Source organism: Tasmannia lanceolata, unplaced genomic scaffold (genome assembly GCF_043159265.1).
Source record: "Tasmannia lanceolata isolate RefF3 unplaced genomic scaffold, GAP_Taslan_0.1 ptg000002l, whole genome shotgun sequence".
NCBI classification, from domain to species: Eukaryota; Viridiplantae; Streptophyta; class Magnoliopsida; order Canellales; family Winteraceae; genus Tasmannia; species Tasmannia lanceolata.
The window spans coordinates 53633592-53651041 of NW_027518679.1; the positions used below are offsets into that span (position 1 = coordinate 53633592).

Here is a 17450-nt window from a genome sequence, read left to right on the forward strand (position 1 = left end):
CAAAAATGTGCATGGGAAATAGAGCTAAATGGAGGAGGGAAAAAAAAAGGAAGAAAGGAGGGTATTCTTGTCCCAAGCTCTTTCTAAAAGTACCTGACAGCCCTCTTTCGTAATAAAACAAAAGGCACCCTTGATTGAAAATATCACCAAATGTTTGCATTTTTTTGTGCATGTTCCCTTTTTCAAAAACTTGAACAATCTCACTAACGTTAAATACTAAGTTCAAAACAAAGACCAGATGGTGAAATGAGCTTTGCACCAAAACCTTCTATCTCCCTCATCTCCTCCTGCTTTCAAAACATTTTCAAAACAAGCCAATACCACAAAACCCACCTCACCAAAGCCCCGAGACTAAGAATCTGGAAGCAAGAAGAAAGCGAAGACGAATACGAGCAGGGGGTGCGCACCTTAAAACTCAGTCACCCCATCCTGCGCATTTTAGAATCATCCAATGGTACGCTCCATGAATTCAACCAAATACACACTCAACTCCTCATCTCAGGCCTCTCCCAACACAATCTCGCCGCAGGCCGAGCTATCAAAAAACTCTGTCATTCTCCGACTACTCTCCGGCGAGCAATTTACCTTTTTGCCCATCTCGAAAAACCTGATGCTTTCATATGTAACACTATCCTTCGGGCCCACCTCAATTTCAACAACCCAGAATTCGCATTCGAATTCTACCGGCAAATGCTCGAAAAAAACATTCCATTCAATCACTATACATTCCCCCTTTTGGGAAAGATTTTTGCCGAGCTGGGTTTGATTCGAGAAGGGGAGAAAACCCATGCTCGGATCGTGAAATTCGGGCTCGAATTGGATCTTTTCGTGCAGAATTCTTTGATTCATATGTATTTTTCGGGTGGGGGAGGGGGTGTTGAGTCTGCACGTAGGGTGTTTGATGAAAGGTTTGAATCAGATTTGGTTACATGGAATTCAATGATTGATGGGTATGCTAAAAATGGGATGGTTTGTTCTGCTCGTAAAGTGTTTGATGAAATGGGTGAGAGAGATTTTGTGAGTTGGAATGCGATGATTGCAGGGTATATGGGAATTGGAGATTTGGAGGGTGCAGAGGAATTGTTTGTGAAAATGCCTGTGAGAGATGTTGTGTCTTGGAACTGCATGCTTGATGGGTATGCAAAGGCTGGAAATGTTCAAGTTGCGCGGGAGGTTTTCAATCGGATTCCGGGTCGGAATGTGGTGTCTTGGAATGCTATGTTGGCAGTTTACGTGCGGGGAAAGGACTACGAAGAGTGTTTGAAACTGTTTGATGCTTTGATGAATGAGGGAGAGGTGAAGCCGAATGAAGCAACTCTTGTTAGTGTGCTTAGTGCTTGTGCAAATTTAGGGTTACTTGATAGAGGCCAATGGGTGCATTCTTATATAAGAGATAATAGAAGGATAGAGAAGGATGTGTTGCTTTTGACTGCTCTCTTGACTATGTATGCGAAATGCGGGGACCTGGATTCAGCAAGGGAAGTGTTTGATGAAATGCCTCAAAAGAGTGTTGTGTCATGGAATTCTATGATTATGGGGTATGCCATGGATGGGCAAAGTGAGAAGTCCCTTGAGATGTTTTTAGAGATGGAGAAGAGAGGGCCAAAGCCAAACGAGACTACTTTCATATGTGTTTTGTGTGCTTGTACTCATGGAGGAATGGTGTTGGAAGGGTGGTGGTATTTCGATATGATGTGTCGAGTCTACAATATAGAACCTAAGGTTGAGCATTATGGTTGTATGGTTGATCTCCTCGGGCGTGCCGGATTGTTGAAGGACTCGGAGGAGCTTATAAAGAAGATGCCGATGGAGCCGGCCCCGGCCTTGTGGGGGGCACTACTGTCTGCTTGTAGGACTCATTCAAATTGCGAGCTTGGAGAGATTGTGGCCAAGAGGCTTGTGGAGTTGGAGCCTAGAGATATTGGGCCTTACGTGCTGCTATCAAATGTATATGCTGCGGAGGATAGGTGGGATGATGTTGAGAATGTGAGGAAGATGATGAGGGAGAAGGGGTTGCAGAAAACTGCAGGGTTTAGCTTTATTGATCTTAATGAGAATGAGGCTAAATTTCTTGTTGAAGATAGCTCAGCACATAGGAAGAGAATGGTGTACACTATGTTGAGTGAGATGGGGGCTCAGATGAAGTTGTCTTGTAGAAATTTTGGTGACAGATGCAGAAGTCCTTCAGCCTAGACACTGTAATGGCTTTGTAGGAACTGAAATCTGAAAGAGTCCGACTGGGCGGACAATCACCGTTGGGATCAATCCTAACTATCAATTTTTGGGTCATGGAAGGGGATCTGCGTGTTTAATTAAGATTGTTAATCTTGTAGGCCATCATTAGGCGGCCGATATGATCTTAAGATTAAAGGCCTATAAAAAATAGACAATTTAAGTTTTCTGGGCAGAACACTAAAGAGGGCTTGATGGATAAAGGGCCTAGGATCATCCGATCAATGTTTTATCGATGACAGCAGGCTTGACGTGTGGTCGCTTGTTGGACAGAAGGATCTGTTAGCTGCTGGGAATTACTGATTTGGAGATAACCGGCAGAACAGGCTGGGTCAGGCGAAAACTTTTTTCCGGTTTTCATCAACTTTTCATCCTCCGCAATGAAAAAAGTGCATAAGTGCTGCTGAGAAGGGTTAAAGAACAAAAATCTTAATTGCTTTGAAAGGGGTCATAATGTCCCATTTGAAAATAAGATTAACTTCAATAATGCTATTTGCAAATAAAATCTGATTTTGATAGGCACCCAAAGAAGCCCTAAAATTGTCAGATCACAACTAATTAGGCAATTAAAATCGTAAACAAGATAGTCAATGTCATGCAGATGTCTTATATTCCAATGGACAGTTGTGCAAACGCACACGCAGGCATGGTTGTAGTGACATTAATATATAAGCCACATATTAGGGCTATGAGTAGAGAGGTTTCCTGTGAGTTTTCTTGGCCGAGAAGGAAAGTTTTTATAACCCTAGACCGAAATATTGAGATTCTTCTCCCAAGTACATAGGCACACTGCTGAACCACGTTTGTGCATTGTGTTCATCCTTTGTTGACGTTGGTTTTTTTCTTGACGTTTGTCACACATGTGTTTAATCCTATCATGTTTAATACTATTTGAGAAGCTATTTCTGATAGTGAGGTTCTTCCCTTAGGCTCTGTTTCTTTAGACAGAAATTTTGTTTTATGTAGGAGAAATTATATGGTCTAGCTGCACATACTGGGGATATCAAGGGCGACATCTTAATTACGCACATATAAACATGTATGCCGTATAAAATCCCCTTACATGTACGCATTGACACCATATAAAATTTGCATAGGCACCTTTCAAATAGGCTCAGCTCTTAGTTGCGTAAGTAAAATGGTGAGGAGCCTGTTTTTTTCCTTCGTATGTTAGTATCAAAAGGAGAGCCATTGGTTCCGTTGGAATCCATTGTATTTTCATATAATCTGTTCATTTTGATGTTCATAATCAATCATCAAATTTTCTTTTAGAATTTTTTGTTACTAGTTAGATGATTTGACGGGTTGAACAATCCAATTCCATTCTCTTGGTTTTCATTTGACCGGTTTTGAGGGTGCCACAAGTAGTGCTTGGCTACATGTTGACATTCAAGTTAGAAGGAGACCACTTGGCCCGTCTCATTCACGTCTACCCATGTGCCATATTAGCAACAGGTAGTTTTTTGCTTGTTTAGTCTTAGAATCTTAGCATTTAATCCCTCTTTTCCTCACTATCTTCTCTCTCTCTTTACATTGTTCATGACACCCCTAATGCCCCCTTATTTTATTTTGGTAACGAGACTTTACGCCAGGAATTTAATTCAGTTGACAACCAAACACCTACTCTAGAAGAAGACTACGACACTGCTCAAATTGTTTGGTTGCAGGCATTTACCTCATACATTAGTGGTTTAAGTAGTCAAGAGGGAGGAGACGAGCATTGGATTTACCTGGAACTTACCTCATATAATAGTGGTAAGTAGTGTTTGGTTGTCAACCTCGAACTTACCTCATATAATAGTGGTAAGTACTGTTTGGTTGTGAACCTCGTAGCGTAGTGTTAGGTAGGGGTGTAAACAGATCGAATTCGGAGCGGATATGGCTATATCCGAATTCGATTACAGTATACACTATTCGGATTCGACAGATATTTAATATCTATTACCGAATTCGTATCCGCCGGATATTGTTCGAATTCGGATATTATCCGTATCCGTTTATTCGGTAAATTCGAACATTTTATTGCGGCACTTTATCTTTTTTCTCCTTCTTACTCGAATGAATTTTCTAAACCCTAAAACTAGACCTCTACATTCCCTTCACAAAATTAACTTTCAAACCCTAAAATATATGAGATCCTCTTCTTCCTTTTAAAACAAAGGCAGAGAGAGAGAGGGAGGCGGTGGGGATGGATGATGGTGTTGGTAGTGGTTTTTGGGTTTTTCCTTTTTTTTTGTATATGATGGAATGGGTTTGGGCTATTTTGATGGAATGAGTTTGGGCCATTTTTGTTTTTTCTAAAAAGAAAATTCACTTTTCTTTTAGAAACAAAAGATAGTGTGTCATTACTAAAAATAAATATTAATGATATTATTAATAATAAATAAAAAGGATTTACTTCTCGGATTCGGATGTTAAACGGATCGGATATACCATTTACCAGATTCGCATCCGCTAAGAGCCGGATATCTCACAAACGGATTCGGATAATATCCGCTTGAGACGGATTCAGATAATATTCGCTTTAAACGGATTCGGATGCGGACGGTAATCGAATTTCCGAATATCCATTTACACCCCTAGTGTTAGGGAGTGTCAGTACTAATATATATATATATATATGAGGAAACTGTTGGTGAGCTTAAGCTCACCAAACTTTTGGTGAGCTAGCTTGCCCAATCACATGGGGGCCCACTTTGTTAGGATGATCCAAACCATTCATTTTAAAGGCCTTATGATAGATAGGGGGTGTACAAAAAATCAGCTCCATAGGATCATCCTAACCCCTTCATTTGTGGAGGACAAAAATGGGCAGATTTGTGTCTATCCATTTTTGTCCTCCACAAATGGAGGGGTTAGGATGATCCTATGGAGCTGATTTTTGGTACACCCCCTATCTATGATAAGGCCTTTAAAATGAATGGTTTCGATCACTCCCCAAAATGTGGGACCCATGTGATTGGGCAAGCTAGCTCACCAAAAGTTTGGTGAGCTTAAGCTCACCAACAGTTTCCTCTATATATATATATATATATATATATATATATATATATACTAGTACTGACACTAGGAAGAGTAGGAAGATCAAGATCAAGAATAGGAAGAGCCCTACTGTTGGTAGTGTAAGTTGTTAAGCTATACAATAAATAAATTCAAAGACATCAGACCTATGGTTCATAACAATAGCAAGGGAAGAGAAGTGCCTGCATTACATTCTGCTACAGGTTACATCAACGGAACACAAAAAACCCAACAGAACGAAGAGAGGCAGAAATCCAAAGCGCCAAATTACCTGTAGGAACCAAGAATCGCCTTCTTCTTCTTCTGATGACCCTAGAGTTGGAGATGGCAAGAACCAAAGAATCACACTCTTGTGACGTTTGAGCTGAGGCGGTAAGGGGTAAGGCTGGCAGTGATTGAGAAAGGAATTAATGTGATGAGATTGATAGGGCACGTGGGCAGGAAAAGCCTTGAGAAGTTTTAAGTCACGAACGAGATTTTCCCAGCTGAGATTTTCTTCAAATGGAACGGCGAGAAACTCTCTCTATTGATACGGCGATAACATGGATTTCAAAATATAGCCGGGGAAAGTTTTTCTCTAACCGAGATTTTCTCTTTACATGGTTTTAGCCTTTTTTTCAAAATAGCCTTGAGGAGGAAGGGGAGGCTGACATGTGGCATGAACAGTAAAACCCCCCTTCCTATATATATATAGAGAGAGAGAGCATCATTCCCAAGGAAGCCAAGCAAAATTCCACCTTTATGTGGTTTTTGGCTTGGATTTCATAGGGAGGAGGCAAGGGTGACACATCAGCATACAATGATTAACCAAGAGACACCCCAAGGATTTCAATGCTATATTGGCAACCAAACAAGGAGCTTTGCTGACGTGGCATCCAAATGCCAAGCAAAACCCAAATTCACCCCGGTCTTCTGCAACCAAACACAGCAGCGATTTTGGCAGCCCATAGAGCAAGTCAAATGGATAGACTATCCCAGCACTCGTAAGACACAACAATAGGAAGACCATAAAAGTTCAAGAGCTCGAAAACACAATAGATGAATAGATCCAGAGTCGTCTCTGATGGCTCATTAGGCAAAACCTGCCGCCAAAGCAAGAATTGCAAATCCAGCACACGAAAGAATTTCTTCATATGATTCACCAGAACTTAATAATATACAAAAAACCCATATCGAAAACCACGAACGAATAGCAAACCCGGCCCAGAGATCAACTATGAATTCAAAACAAAGAAGAAAGAAACCAAATAAGCAAGTGCCGGACACCAGCAAAATCAGTGTCAGGGTCAATAACAGTAAGTTCGAATCCAAATCTTCTGTAGTTTAACCTTTACCTGATCCAGGACACTGAATCAATTTCATCCCTTGCTGACTTATACAATTCAAGCCTCTTTGAACATTGTAATCGGCGCTCCATCAATGCGGGGTCCTCATCCAGCAATAGTGCAAGCTGCTTGCCCTGTACAAAAGAAGATACCCAGACAGGGTCAGTTGCCAAACTGGAAGGCAGAAAAACCAAGGATCAGGGCAAGAATCAAGCACCTCTCTCTTTCCCACTTGCATATAAAAGTGATCCAGTAAAGATCGTTTGGCCTCCCGAACTTGACAATGAACCACTGCCTTTGGAACTGTGTTCCTCAGAGTATCTGAAACCATACCCACATAAGATGACACGTTCGACCCTATCCTCCTGAAGTGACCCTCCGCGTACCGATCAATGGTAGTGGCAGCAGGATTTCCACCCTTCTCCACCTCCTGTGGAAGCTTCCGGAAGAAATCCACGGTTAGATACGAAGCTTCCATGTCCACCAATCGCAGTGCTGTCTTACGACTATCCTCACGAAATCTTTCCAAAGCTTCATTGGAAGCCGCTGCTAATTCAGCTTGTAGTGTAGGAAAGCGCTTCAATTCCTGTACTCCATTCAAAAGATCAGTACATGCTTTTATTTAGGCCCTGTTCGTTTGAGATTGTGACAACCGATGGTAAGGGCCCCAACTGAATATTGGCCGCCAATATTCGGTTCGGGCCCTCACCATCGGTTGTCACAATCTCAAACGAGCAGAGCCTTAGCGGGAAAAAAGGAGATGAGATCTCAATTGCTAGGCTGAATCTGTAACCTGAGTTTCTCCTATTGATATCCGAACAAGGTCCTTCAAAACGAAGTGAACCTGCAAGACAGTCGCCAAATCACACATACAAATTAAATGAATTGATCTTCTCTAAAGACCTCTTTGTTTTGGGGGTTAAAGCAGGGATTGGAACTAGAGCTGTCTTATCAAGCTTATGAGTCTTACTGCCGTAAGGCTAAAGACCGATCAATTAGGAATACTAAGAAGGGATTAGACTTAGTAAGAAATTAGATTACATACAGTATCCACTGAAGCTTCTGCTGGGCCTCTGAAATAATTGAGAGAACTCTCAATGAGACGACGATACCCTTGTTCAGGAGCAATCAGATGGGGCTGATAACCATCTGCTTCGGAAACAACCTTCCTCACGTTCTGCAGAGAGAGGTGACGATCAAATGGAAGCTTTCTCAGGGCAGCAGGCAGCTGGTTATCAAAAACCCCATATATCCGATCACCACCGGGTCGCCTATGCTCCAAAAGAAAATTTTCAAAACAAATCAATAGAGAGTATGCACAATGCAACAGCAACAATTTCACAGATCCACTTCAAATCAAAAGCAGAAAACAAGATATGTATTGCTTGGATCTGCACGGAGTTTCACATAATCTACAGAACAGACTATATATGTGTATTGCCTAAAAGTGCTTCAGATAAGTAGAAAGGATAAATAACAAAGTTGATGCACTTAACCCTCCTTCAAGATGCTCTTTGAATATCCTGTCAAATGCGCGGCAGAGTTCTAAAATGGTATACAATTGAGCCTGAGGACACACCAAAAAAAAGAAACCAGTATAAATTATGAAATCCAAATCCAAATACTCCCTCATTTCCTGAATAATTGAATTGAGAAATATGAAACTCACCCCTGCATCAACAGCAATGGGCCTACCAAGATGATCCATCTCAGATTCAAGCTCATCAATGCTTTTGTTTATCAAGGAAGTGATACTTGGTATGCGTGCCTTAATTACGGACTCCAAATGCTACAACCATGATCAATCATTAGAACAACTGTCCACCCATACAATCATGTAACCAAGCACATTCGTGTACGTGAATAAGTTGAAATTTACCCTGGAGAGAAGTTTAGCAAGATATTCAGAACCCATTTTACTTGCCAAGTGTCCATAGTCAGGACTCGATCCAAAGTACTCTCGTTCCCTCCTCCTGGCAGCAATCATGTCAACATTCTTATTGATATCAGCTTGTGAACGGTTAACTACTCCAACCCAAGGATGTTGCAACCGATAAGATCTTCCTTCAAGTACCTTGAAAAATATGCCAAAAAAAAAGGGAAAAGTAATTAGATACAGGAAAATGGAAGAACCTCAAACAGGCCAAAGAGAAACTTCCATCCTCAGTGTGAGTGCTCAAAGGAAGCTAAAATGATAACGTGTTTTGTGAGATATTTTGAAATGATAGATATGGAATGTCATTATTTAAATGGAAGAGAAGAAAAATGATAAAAATAAAAGGTCAGATAAAATTATTTTGTCCCCATGACTAGAGCTAAAACCATAAAGACGGTAACTTACATCCAATGCATTTGTTCCCTTGTCCATCAAATCTAGTTTTGTCAAGACTCCGAATGTCCTTTCACCTAAGTACAATTCAAATAAATTCAAAAATATGTCAGGGAAACCATAGTGGCGAGATCAGCCTAAGACAAATGCACTTGGCCAGGAGATTACCTGATGGATCAACTTCCCTAGCAAGCTTGATAGCATCTGAAGTTGCTATATCCTGATTGGCTGGAGATATTGCTAGGATAATAGAGTTGGGCTATCAAAACAATATAAAGTAATTAAGTGGTAATGATAGAGAAAGCACAGCTATATACATGAAGTACAATAGGAAGGCATCTAAAACGAAAATAGATAGCAGATCAAAGCCACAAACAATATATTGTCACAGAGACATTATATGCAGAGCAATAAAAGAACAAAAAAACACATACAAATTCAACAATTAATTGTCGACATCAACCAACATCTAAAAGAGAGACTTGGTATGTGATGGAACAAGCAGCAAGTTATTGGAGTGAATACGCACAGAGCAGACAAGCCAGAAAACAACCAGCTGAATAGAGAGTTTACCAGGGCTTTACTAATATCTAGCAGCCACCTCAGAAACTCACATGGATACTAGGGCCCATCTTGAAGACATGGATTTAGAATTCCTTGGCTTCATTGTAAGCCAGGAGAGCAAAAAATTGTGCACTGTTCAATACCGATCCATATCAATACGTATTGGATTTTTATGATTACTGTCACATGATACGGGACTGTATCATATAGACTCCCATACTGTTAGTATTCATAATATATCATCCAAAAGGACCAAAACACATGCCATATCGGACAAGTGTCTGAGACGGGATAAATATAAGAGAATTGGGTTTCTTTTTTTTCTATTATTTTTTAATGGCAAGAGAATTGCCGACCCCAACTAGTTTGGGCAAAGGCTTAGTTGAGTTGATGGCATGAGAATTGGGTTTCTAAAACATCACATTTTTTCATTTTCTTTCTTTCCAACACTCAGGTAAGGTTCATAGAGAGATTTTACACCATTTTCTCAATTTTTTTTAGAAAAACACTATCTGACCATCCAATAGACAAATCAAAGCATTGAACCATGCATTTTTGTTAGATCTTAAAATTCCATTATTTTTTATTTATTTGTATTTTCTACGATTTTTAGGATTTATCCTTTCAATGTGCATTATCCATCATAAAATACATGATTTATGCTTGATGCATGCATTTAAGCTTTATGCGCAGTTTTTTCTCTCTGGAATTGTTTTTTGCTGCTTTCCCTACTTTTGACATGTTTACTTAGCTTCAGTTCACAAAATTAGTCATTTAAAATTACTATATAATATAGATGCATCATTTTCATTATTCTGTTGTAACATATATATATATATATATATATATATATATATATATTTGCTGTTTATATGTTGAATATGCAATCATAACTCATTTACCCTAAAAAAGATACTCTAGAATAGAAAATATAAGTACCCATGTATGTGAAGTCTAATGCATCTGTTTCTCCATTGCAAAATTGCGACATCAATTAGGCAAAAAGTGTTTGGCTTGTTTAACGTTAATTGCATCATGTTGTATTATGTTCCGACTTCCGAGTCATTTGGAAAGTTGGAGGATTTCTAGGATTGGCTCATTTGGACAGGTTGCTCTAGGAGATGATTCTCTCTGCAGTGTTATGGGAGATTTGGGTTGAGAGAAATCAGTGCATCTTAGAGGGGACGCACTCTTCAATTACAACAATACCATAGAAAGTACGGTTTAGACTTTAGTGTTTCTAGTTTAAAATGTCGTTTCAGTTGAGGGAAGTGCAACTCTACCATTCCTTCTATTTTGAGACATTCAGCATCAGATCCAAGAGATCGAGCGATTCCAGAGCTTAATCAATAGCTTGCTGCCATTAAATCTATCATTAGCCGCCCTCAATCCAAGTATGAGCCTTCAAATCCATCAGTTTATGCTTCTACTCACCACTTCTACCCAAACTCATTGCCCCGCCACCTAGATTATCGAATCCGGACCTTCTGGTAATCTGTGTGGTTAGCAAAATAATTTTTTATCTATTTTTCCTATCTTTGGTGGGGTCAAACTTATGGATCACTCTATAGTACCTCTGGAAAGGGTATATGACGTGTTTCTTTCACCTTGTCACTACCATGAAATATTCTTGTTCTTGCTTTCCCTTTATTTTGTTGTCTTTTAGTTACCTTACGAAACAACTTCCTTTGAAGTCTCTCCAGTTATTGCTTCCTAGTAAAGTTAGTTTGCATAGAGTCCAGGTTTAGTTGTGAGAATTGTCATTTGCTGAACACTATAGAACTAATTATTCTCCTAGTTTAAAAAAAAGTTCATCACTTTTTTCAGTTAGTTCATTCTGATGTGAAAGAGCCTGCCCCCGTTACTTCTGCTTTTGAAATTCAGTTAGTTTCATTTATTGAGGATTATTCTCGTGTTTCATGGATATATTTGATGAGAAATGAAGATAAAGTAACTAACATTATTAAAAAAATCTTAAAATGGCTCATACTCAATTTTATGCTCAAATCAAAGTTTTTTGTTCTGATCAAGGAGGGGAGTATCAATGTCATGACTTAAAGGAATAATTTCTTGAACATGGCATTGAAGCCCAATTCCCTTGTGCATATGCACAAAACAAAATGGTGTTGTTGAAAGTTACTAGATCTTTGCTTATTGGGAAGAAAGTTCTAAAGACCTATATGAGGCAGAGTCATTAATATATAAGCCATTTATCAGGATTAGAAGTTGAGAGGTTTTGTGAGATTACTTGGACAAGAGGAAAAAATGAGAATTTTGTAACCCAAAGCCGAAATAGTGAAACTCTTCCCCGTGGACATAGGCAAAATGCCGAACTACATAAATCTTGTGTCCTTGTTTTGTGTGATTATGTTTCTTCATCTCTTTAGGATATTTGTTGCATAACATGTTATATCCTATTTTGAGATATTAGAGATCTCTTGGTTTTTTACAATATTGTTGCTCCTACCGAAGATAACTTAGGTCATTGGCCTGTTTAAATATGTGTTATTTTGGATATTTCAGTTCTCAAAAGGGCTACAAGTGCTACCATCTCATTCCTCATAAGAATATCTCTAAGGATGTAACATTCTTTGAAAATCTTTCCAGCCAGTAGAGTGAGTAAAGCAATGGTTTCCTTATACCCATCTTAACTTTAAAATTAAGATAAAAGAATCCTCATTATCTTGAACTTGAAAGGTTGAACTCAACCACTAGAATCTTATGCACATAAAAAATAGTTCTCATTGAACTCAAGTATTAAAAAGAAATAAGATAACCAATGAAATATGGCATCACCAAATGAAGCACTAAGAAAAAAAAAGTTCAATATTAAAAAAACGGGTACAAGAATTTGTGCTCGGGATTCCTTAAGTGCATTCTAAAAACTTATGACCATTATTTTTAACCATAGAACTGTTTATGGCATCACACTAATGAATTTCCATTTAAAAGGGGAATGACCCCACTTTATTAAAATATATCGTCATTACCTTTTCAACATAGGAGCGGACCATGTTCTCAATATCTTCGACAATACTATCGGGCTGTCCCTCTACATGAAACATCATTGCTTAGTTTATAAATTAAGTGAAGACATTTATAAAAAGAAAGAAATTACAAGTTAAAAGAAACATTACCAACAGCAACCTTCGTCAAGCCAGGTAGATCTATCAATGTTAAGTTGACAACTGACAAATGAAGTAAAGCATTTCATTAGAAATAACTCGCAGAATATACAATAATACAAATACATTGATTAAACAGAACAAAGTCCAACCATTCAAAGAAGAAGAAGACGAAGAAGAAAAAGAGCATCCTACATCGTTCCTCTCTTTCCATACCGACGAAAGGGAAAGGGAAAGGAAAACAACCACTATAGCATATGGAAAAAATGTGTTCAGCAGGAGTTAGCAAAAAAGTCCCATTTGCAACAAGAAACATTAAAACGATGACCATGAGATAAAAATGTTTGTTTTTGAAGAACAAGGGCAATTCTGCAGACAATTTTTTTTTAAAAAGGGCAATTCTGCAGACAAGCCTACATGCTGAATTTATGATCAATCAACCCATATCATCCATGCACTTTTGCAACATGCCTGACTAGTTCTAGAATTGCATGAATTATCAGGTTCCAGCCAAAGACCGGATCCATGAAAGCATCCTTCAGGCTTCAGCACCAAGGTTTACAATTTCGGTTTCGGTATCGCTTTCGGCCGAAATTCGGTAAAAAGATTTGGAAAAATCCGGATTTTTAACCAAAATTTCAGATGAAAATTGGAATTCTTGAAAAAAATTAAAATTAAATTTGCCGAAATTACCAAAATTTCAGCCAAAATCTGGGACCGACACCGATTCAAGTTACTTCCGGAGTTGGTCCCGCCGAAATCTAAAATTTCGGATTTCGTCCGAAATTTTAAACCATGTCACCTTGTATGAAGTTGAACTTCTAACAGAATAGCAAGGAAAGTTATTGGACTGTTGGGTGGGAGTATGGAAAACTGCTGTTTTGCTGCGAGCTTTCTGGCAAGTCAAATTGCTTATGGACGGCCAAGCAGTTGTTGAACTGTTAAAAGTGTGCATTTGGCAGTACACATTTTATTGGTAGTTCACCTTGTTTCTATCTTCATTTTTAATAAGCACGTTATGATGTACTATTGGAGAAACATCAATAAAATGTTGAACAATCAAAAAAAAAAAAATCAAAGCCTAGAGTGTTTGTTCAGAAGTAAAAGTAAACAGTCCATAACATACATACACAAACACAAAAAAAAAAAAAAAAAAAATGGTCACCAAACAATAAGATATGTACAATACGACTAGAGGAAGTAAAAAATGCTGCCGTGTCTCAATTGAGCAATATAACTTAGATCATGTAAGCTGATCATTAATAAACAACACAGGCTGGAAAAAACCACTGGGATAGTTCAGATATATACACACCATTTGGAGAGTATATGCTGAGATGAATAGGAATCGGAGATATCTGTTTTGACCTTCCAGTCATTCTATCAGTCTCATCTTGAATTTCTTTGCGCACAATGGCTGTACAATCATATGAGATGGTCAAAAAAATACAATTCAACTTCTATAATTCTATCCAAAAAGACAAACCGAATGAGGCAACATTCACAAAAATGCAATTATTATTAAAAAGAAATTGTTACCATTCAAAAAAAAGTGTTAAACATATCAGGAAACAATAAAAAGCATTATGGCATTCTCGTAAGTAACACAGTAAAGCAAGCACCTTGTATCAAAGTTAACATTACTGCCAACAAGTACATGCAAAAACCATACAGAAGCATGAATAGACTAGCAAAGCAACACTCGTAAAGAAAAATTATAACTAGAGATAAAAACAGCACAATGTTACAAAAAGCAGTGCAACCCACATAGGTATACAAAGAGGAAAAGGAAGGCCATCCCCATTCCTAAAAGATAGGGCAATATCAAATAAGCATATTCAGTAATTTGGGAGAAATATGACATAAAGCCAACCCAGTTTCAAAGGAAAAGTTACACACCATGAAACATATTAATTTAATATGGAAAATGCTAAAAAAGAAAGCCTTTGTCATGCTTTACGACAGGAATTTTATAGCTACTAAGAAGAAGTAAAAATCGTATTTCTATAAAAACAGGGTGTAAATATCATTTATCATTTTCATCCAAAACTGTGAATTTGTCGGACATTATAGACATGTTTTTATGCATAATTCTAAATTATTTTAAAATTTGAAGTTAGCATTTAATCTAGTTGGTTCTTTATTTCAGATTTTCCCGGAGATTAGATCTCCGAAAAAAACTAACCAAACTACATAAAAATGGCAAAATCACTAAGAGTATAAAGAACACCGAATACGATGGCAAACTTTTGAATACTAGATATGACCCCAAATTAACAAGGTCAAGGTTGGCCAGTGAGACGATAGGGAATAAGCTTCATTGTTGAGAGGGAAACAACCCAGATCACCAGCTAAAACCCCTAAATAACCGCTAAGTTACAATGGAGGTAGGGGTACAGAGATAGCCAGGATGTTTGCCTAGAAGCAGCCACCATTGAAAGAGTGCGTAATAGCTTATTGATAGAGCACTCGTGTGCCGAAGATGAATAGGGCCAAGCGATCTATCGAAGCTGTGGGATGTAAAAATGCATCGGTAGGGAAGTGTTCCGCTTAGATGGAACGTGTGGGCGAAGCAGAAGCGAGAATGTCGGCTTGAGTGACACAATCATTGGTGAGAATCCAATGCCACGAAAACCTCAGGGTTCCTCCGCAAGTTTTGTACATGGAGGGTGAGTCAGGCCCTAAGATCAGGATGAAAGGCGTAGTTGATGGATAACAGGTGAATATTCATGTACTACCCCTTGTTGGTCCTGAGGGGCGGTGGAGGCTAGCTTTGCTGAAAGACAGTTATCAGTTCAAGGACGCAAGGTGACATAAGAAGGAATAGAGAAAATGTCTCGAGCCAATGCCTGAGTATCATGAGCTACAACACCGAAGTAACCCATGCCATACTCCCAGGAAAACCTTGAACGACCTTCATCAAAAGGGTACCTATACCGGAAACCGACAAAGGTGGGTTGGAAGAGAATACCTAGGGGCACGAGACAACTATCTCTAGCCTCGTAACTTCGGGAGACGGGGTGCCTCTTCACAAAGGGGTTCACAAGGATTAGGCATGGGTGACTATTTACCAAAAACATAGGTCTCCGTAAAAGCATAAGGCTTTCTTGCATTTCTCTGTTAATTTATACAGCTGCGTTCCTTTCTGAGGAGAACATAAATATTAGGCAGAACACATAGAGCTTAATGGCTATAAGTCTAATGTCTAACAATGTACACAACTTAAAGCCAAAATTCCTAAATAGCTGTCACCAATTCTAACTCATCTATTTTTCCAAATTTTCATGCGCTCGGATAAAACAGAGTAAAACAGAGTGAAATCTGCCAGTTTCGTTTTGAAGAACGAATTACACAAAAAAAAAAAACGATAGCTTAATCAATTACAACGACATCCATCAAATGAAACAACCTCAACTCCAGAATAACAAAAACACATACCAAAATCAGTAAATTTCCTCTTTGGCAAGTGAAGAAACTCGGCGTACTCTGTTTGTCCTTCCTCTGTCTTGTGCAGCTGTAAAACCAGCGGCCGCCTCGTCACAATCCCTACAAAAATAAAAATAAAAAAGGTAAAAAAACACATATGCCAGTCCTATAAAAGAAAAACACGAAATCATAAAAGCAATCAAAAGAATCACAAGTTTGGAGCCCTAACCAGATCCTCTAGGAAGAAAATCTCGCCCTACAATGCTCTCCAAAACCGATGATTTTCCAGAGCTCTGCACAAAAATCAAATCAAATCATATAAAACGAAGAAAGATCGAGAGATCTAGAGAGAGAGAGAGAGAGAGAAACCTGTCCTCCTACAACGGCCACTGAAGGAAGAGCTTCCCAAAGAGTAGGCAAAGCGCTATCGCCTCCATAGTCGCCGAGGACTGTGCAGGCTCTCTGTATTCTGTTCACGAGTCCGATCAAGCTCTCCATAGTCGTCATCTTCAAAACCCTAACCCTAATCTCTGGTCTGTAAACCCTAGATTTCAAATTAGATGAACGAAGAGAGAAAGAGAAATGATATAAGAGGAAAGCGGCTCTGGTGTTGTCCGTTGGACAGCTCGTCTCTCGTTTTCTCTTTCTTTTCTTTTTCTCTATTTTTCTTCGTTTTTAAGTTTTGTTTTGGCTACTGATATTGGCACTACTTTGTTTTAATACTTGCACGAACTGAGCTTGTCTTTTCTTCCTTAATCGGCTTTTGAGAGCTTTCTGGGAGGTTAATAACCTTTTGGAGCTCTTTAAATAATAAAAGACATGATGAATTTGTGTGATTATCAAAACTCGGTAGTGACAACATCCGTAGCCTTTGTTTTTTCCTTTAAACGCCCTTTTTTTGCGGGAAATGATTTATTTACCCTCTTTTCTTCCCCGTCCAGCCTTGTAGCGTAAAATGTGTAGTTCAATATAAACGCTAGAGGGGTTGGCCCAGTAAAAAGCGAATGAATATAAGTTTTGCGGGGAGAAATGTTGTGCGCCACGTGGGTACTATTTGGACCCGCTTCTGCAGATTTTATCTCTCTTCAATTTGTCCTTTTTCGCTTGAGTCGAAATTTGAATGTTCAAAAGTTCGAAATTGAAATTTGTGTGGGCGGAAATTCGCCCTTATTACAAAAATAGAAAAAATTGGCAAAACCATTCATTTGTTTGATTTTAGAAGATGATTTTAAAGACGGGATTTCGAGTCTCTGTTTGACTTTGCGGGTTACTTTGAAACAAGGTTTTAAATTTCGGTTTCGGTACCTATTTTGGAACCCACCGAATTCAGAAATTTCTGTCCGAAATTTGGTATTAAGCTTGGAATTTTGGGACTGAAATTTCGAACCAAAATTTTGTAACATTTTTTATTTTTTAAATGCCATTTTC

General features: G+C 38.7%; 1 protein-coding gene and 1 pseudogene across 1 annotated transcript; one reads left to right on the forward strand and one right to left on the reverse strand.

Annotated features, from left to right (window-relative positions):
- Positions 1 to 234: 234 nt before the first annotated feature.
- On the forward strand, positions 235 to 2410 carry LOC143886937 (pentatricopeptide repeat-containing protein At3g29230 pseudogene; annotated as a pseudogene).
- A 3863-nt stretch (positions 2411 to 6273) lies between these two features.
- On the reverse strand, positions 6274 to 16687 carry LOC143878865 (phragmoplastin DRP1E-like). The gene is made up of 15 exons (XM_077381081.1): positions 16392 to 16687; positions 16252 to 16315; positions 16035 to 16142; positions 13912 to 14013; positions 12609 to 12659; positions 12462 to 12523; positions 9076 to 9166; positions 8920 to 8984; positions 8458 to 8652; positions 8248 to 8367; positions 8075 to 8145; positions 7624 to 7849; positions 7372 to 7422; positions 6796 to 7164; positions 6274 to 6712 (listed from the first exon to the last, which is right to left on the reverse strand). The coding sequence occupies exons 1-15, from the start codon at positions 16527 to 16529 to the stop codon at positions 6584 to 6586; spliced, it is 1842 nt and encodes a 613-aa protein (XP_077237196.1). The 5' UTR covers positions 16530 to 16687; the 3' UTR covers positions 6274 to 6583.
- Positions 16688 to 17450: the final 763 nt, after the last annotated feature.

Coding starts and splice junctions, on each gene's coding strand:
- LOC143878865 (XM_077381081.1), bottom strand. CDS start 16,529: ATGACGACTATGGAGAGCTTGATCGGACTCGTGAACAGAATACAGAGA. Junction 7,850..8,074: donor AAAGAGCATCTTGAAGGAGG/GTTAAGTGCATC, acceptor TTTGGAGCATAG/GCGACCCGGTGGTGATCGGA. Junction 6,713..6,795: donor TGCAAGTGGGAAAGAGAGAG/GTGCTTGATTCT, acceptor TCTTTTGTACAG/GGCAAGCAGCTTGCACTATT.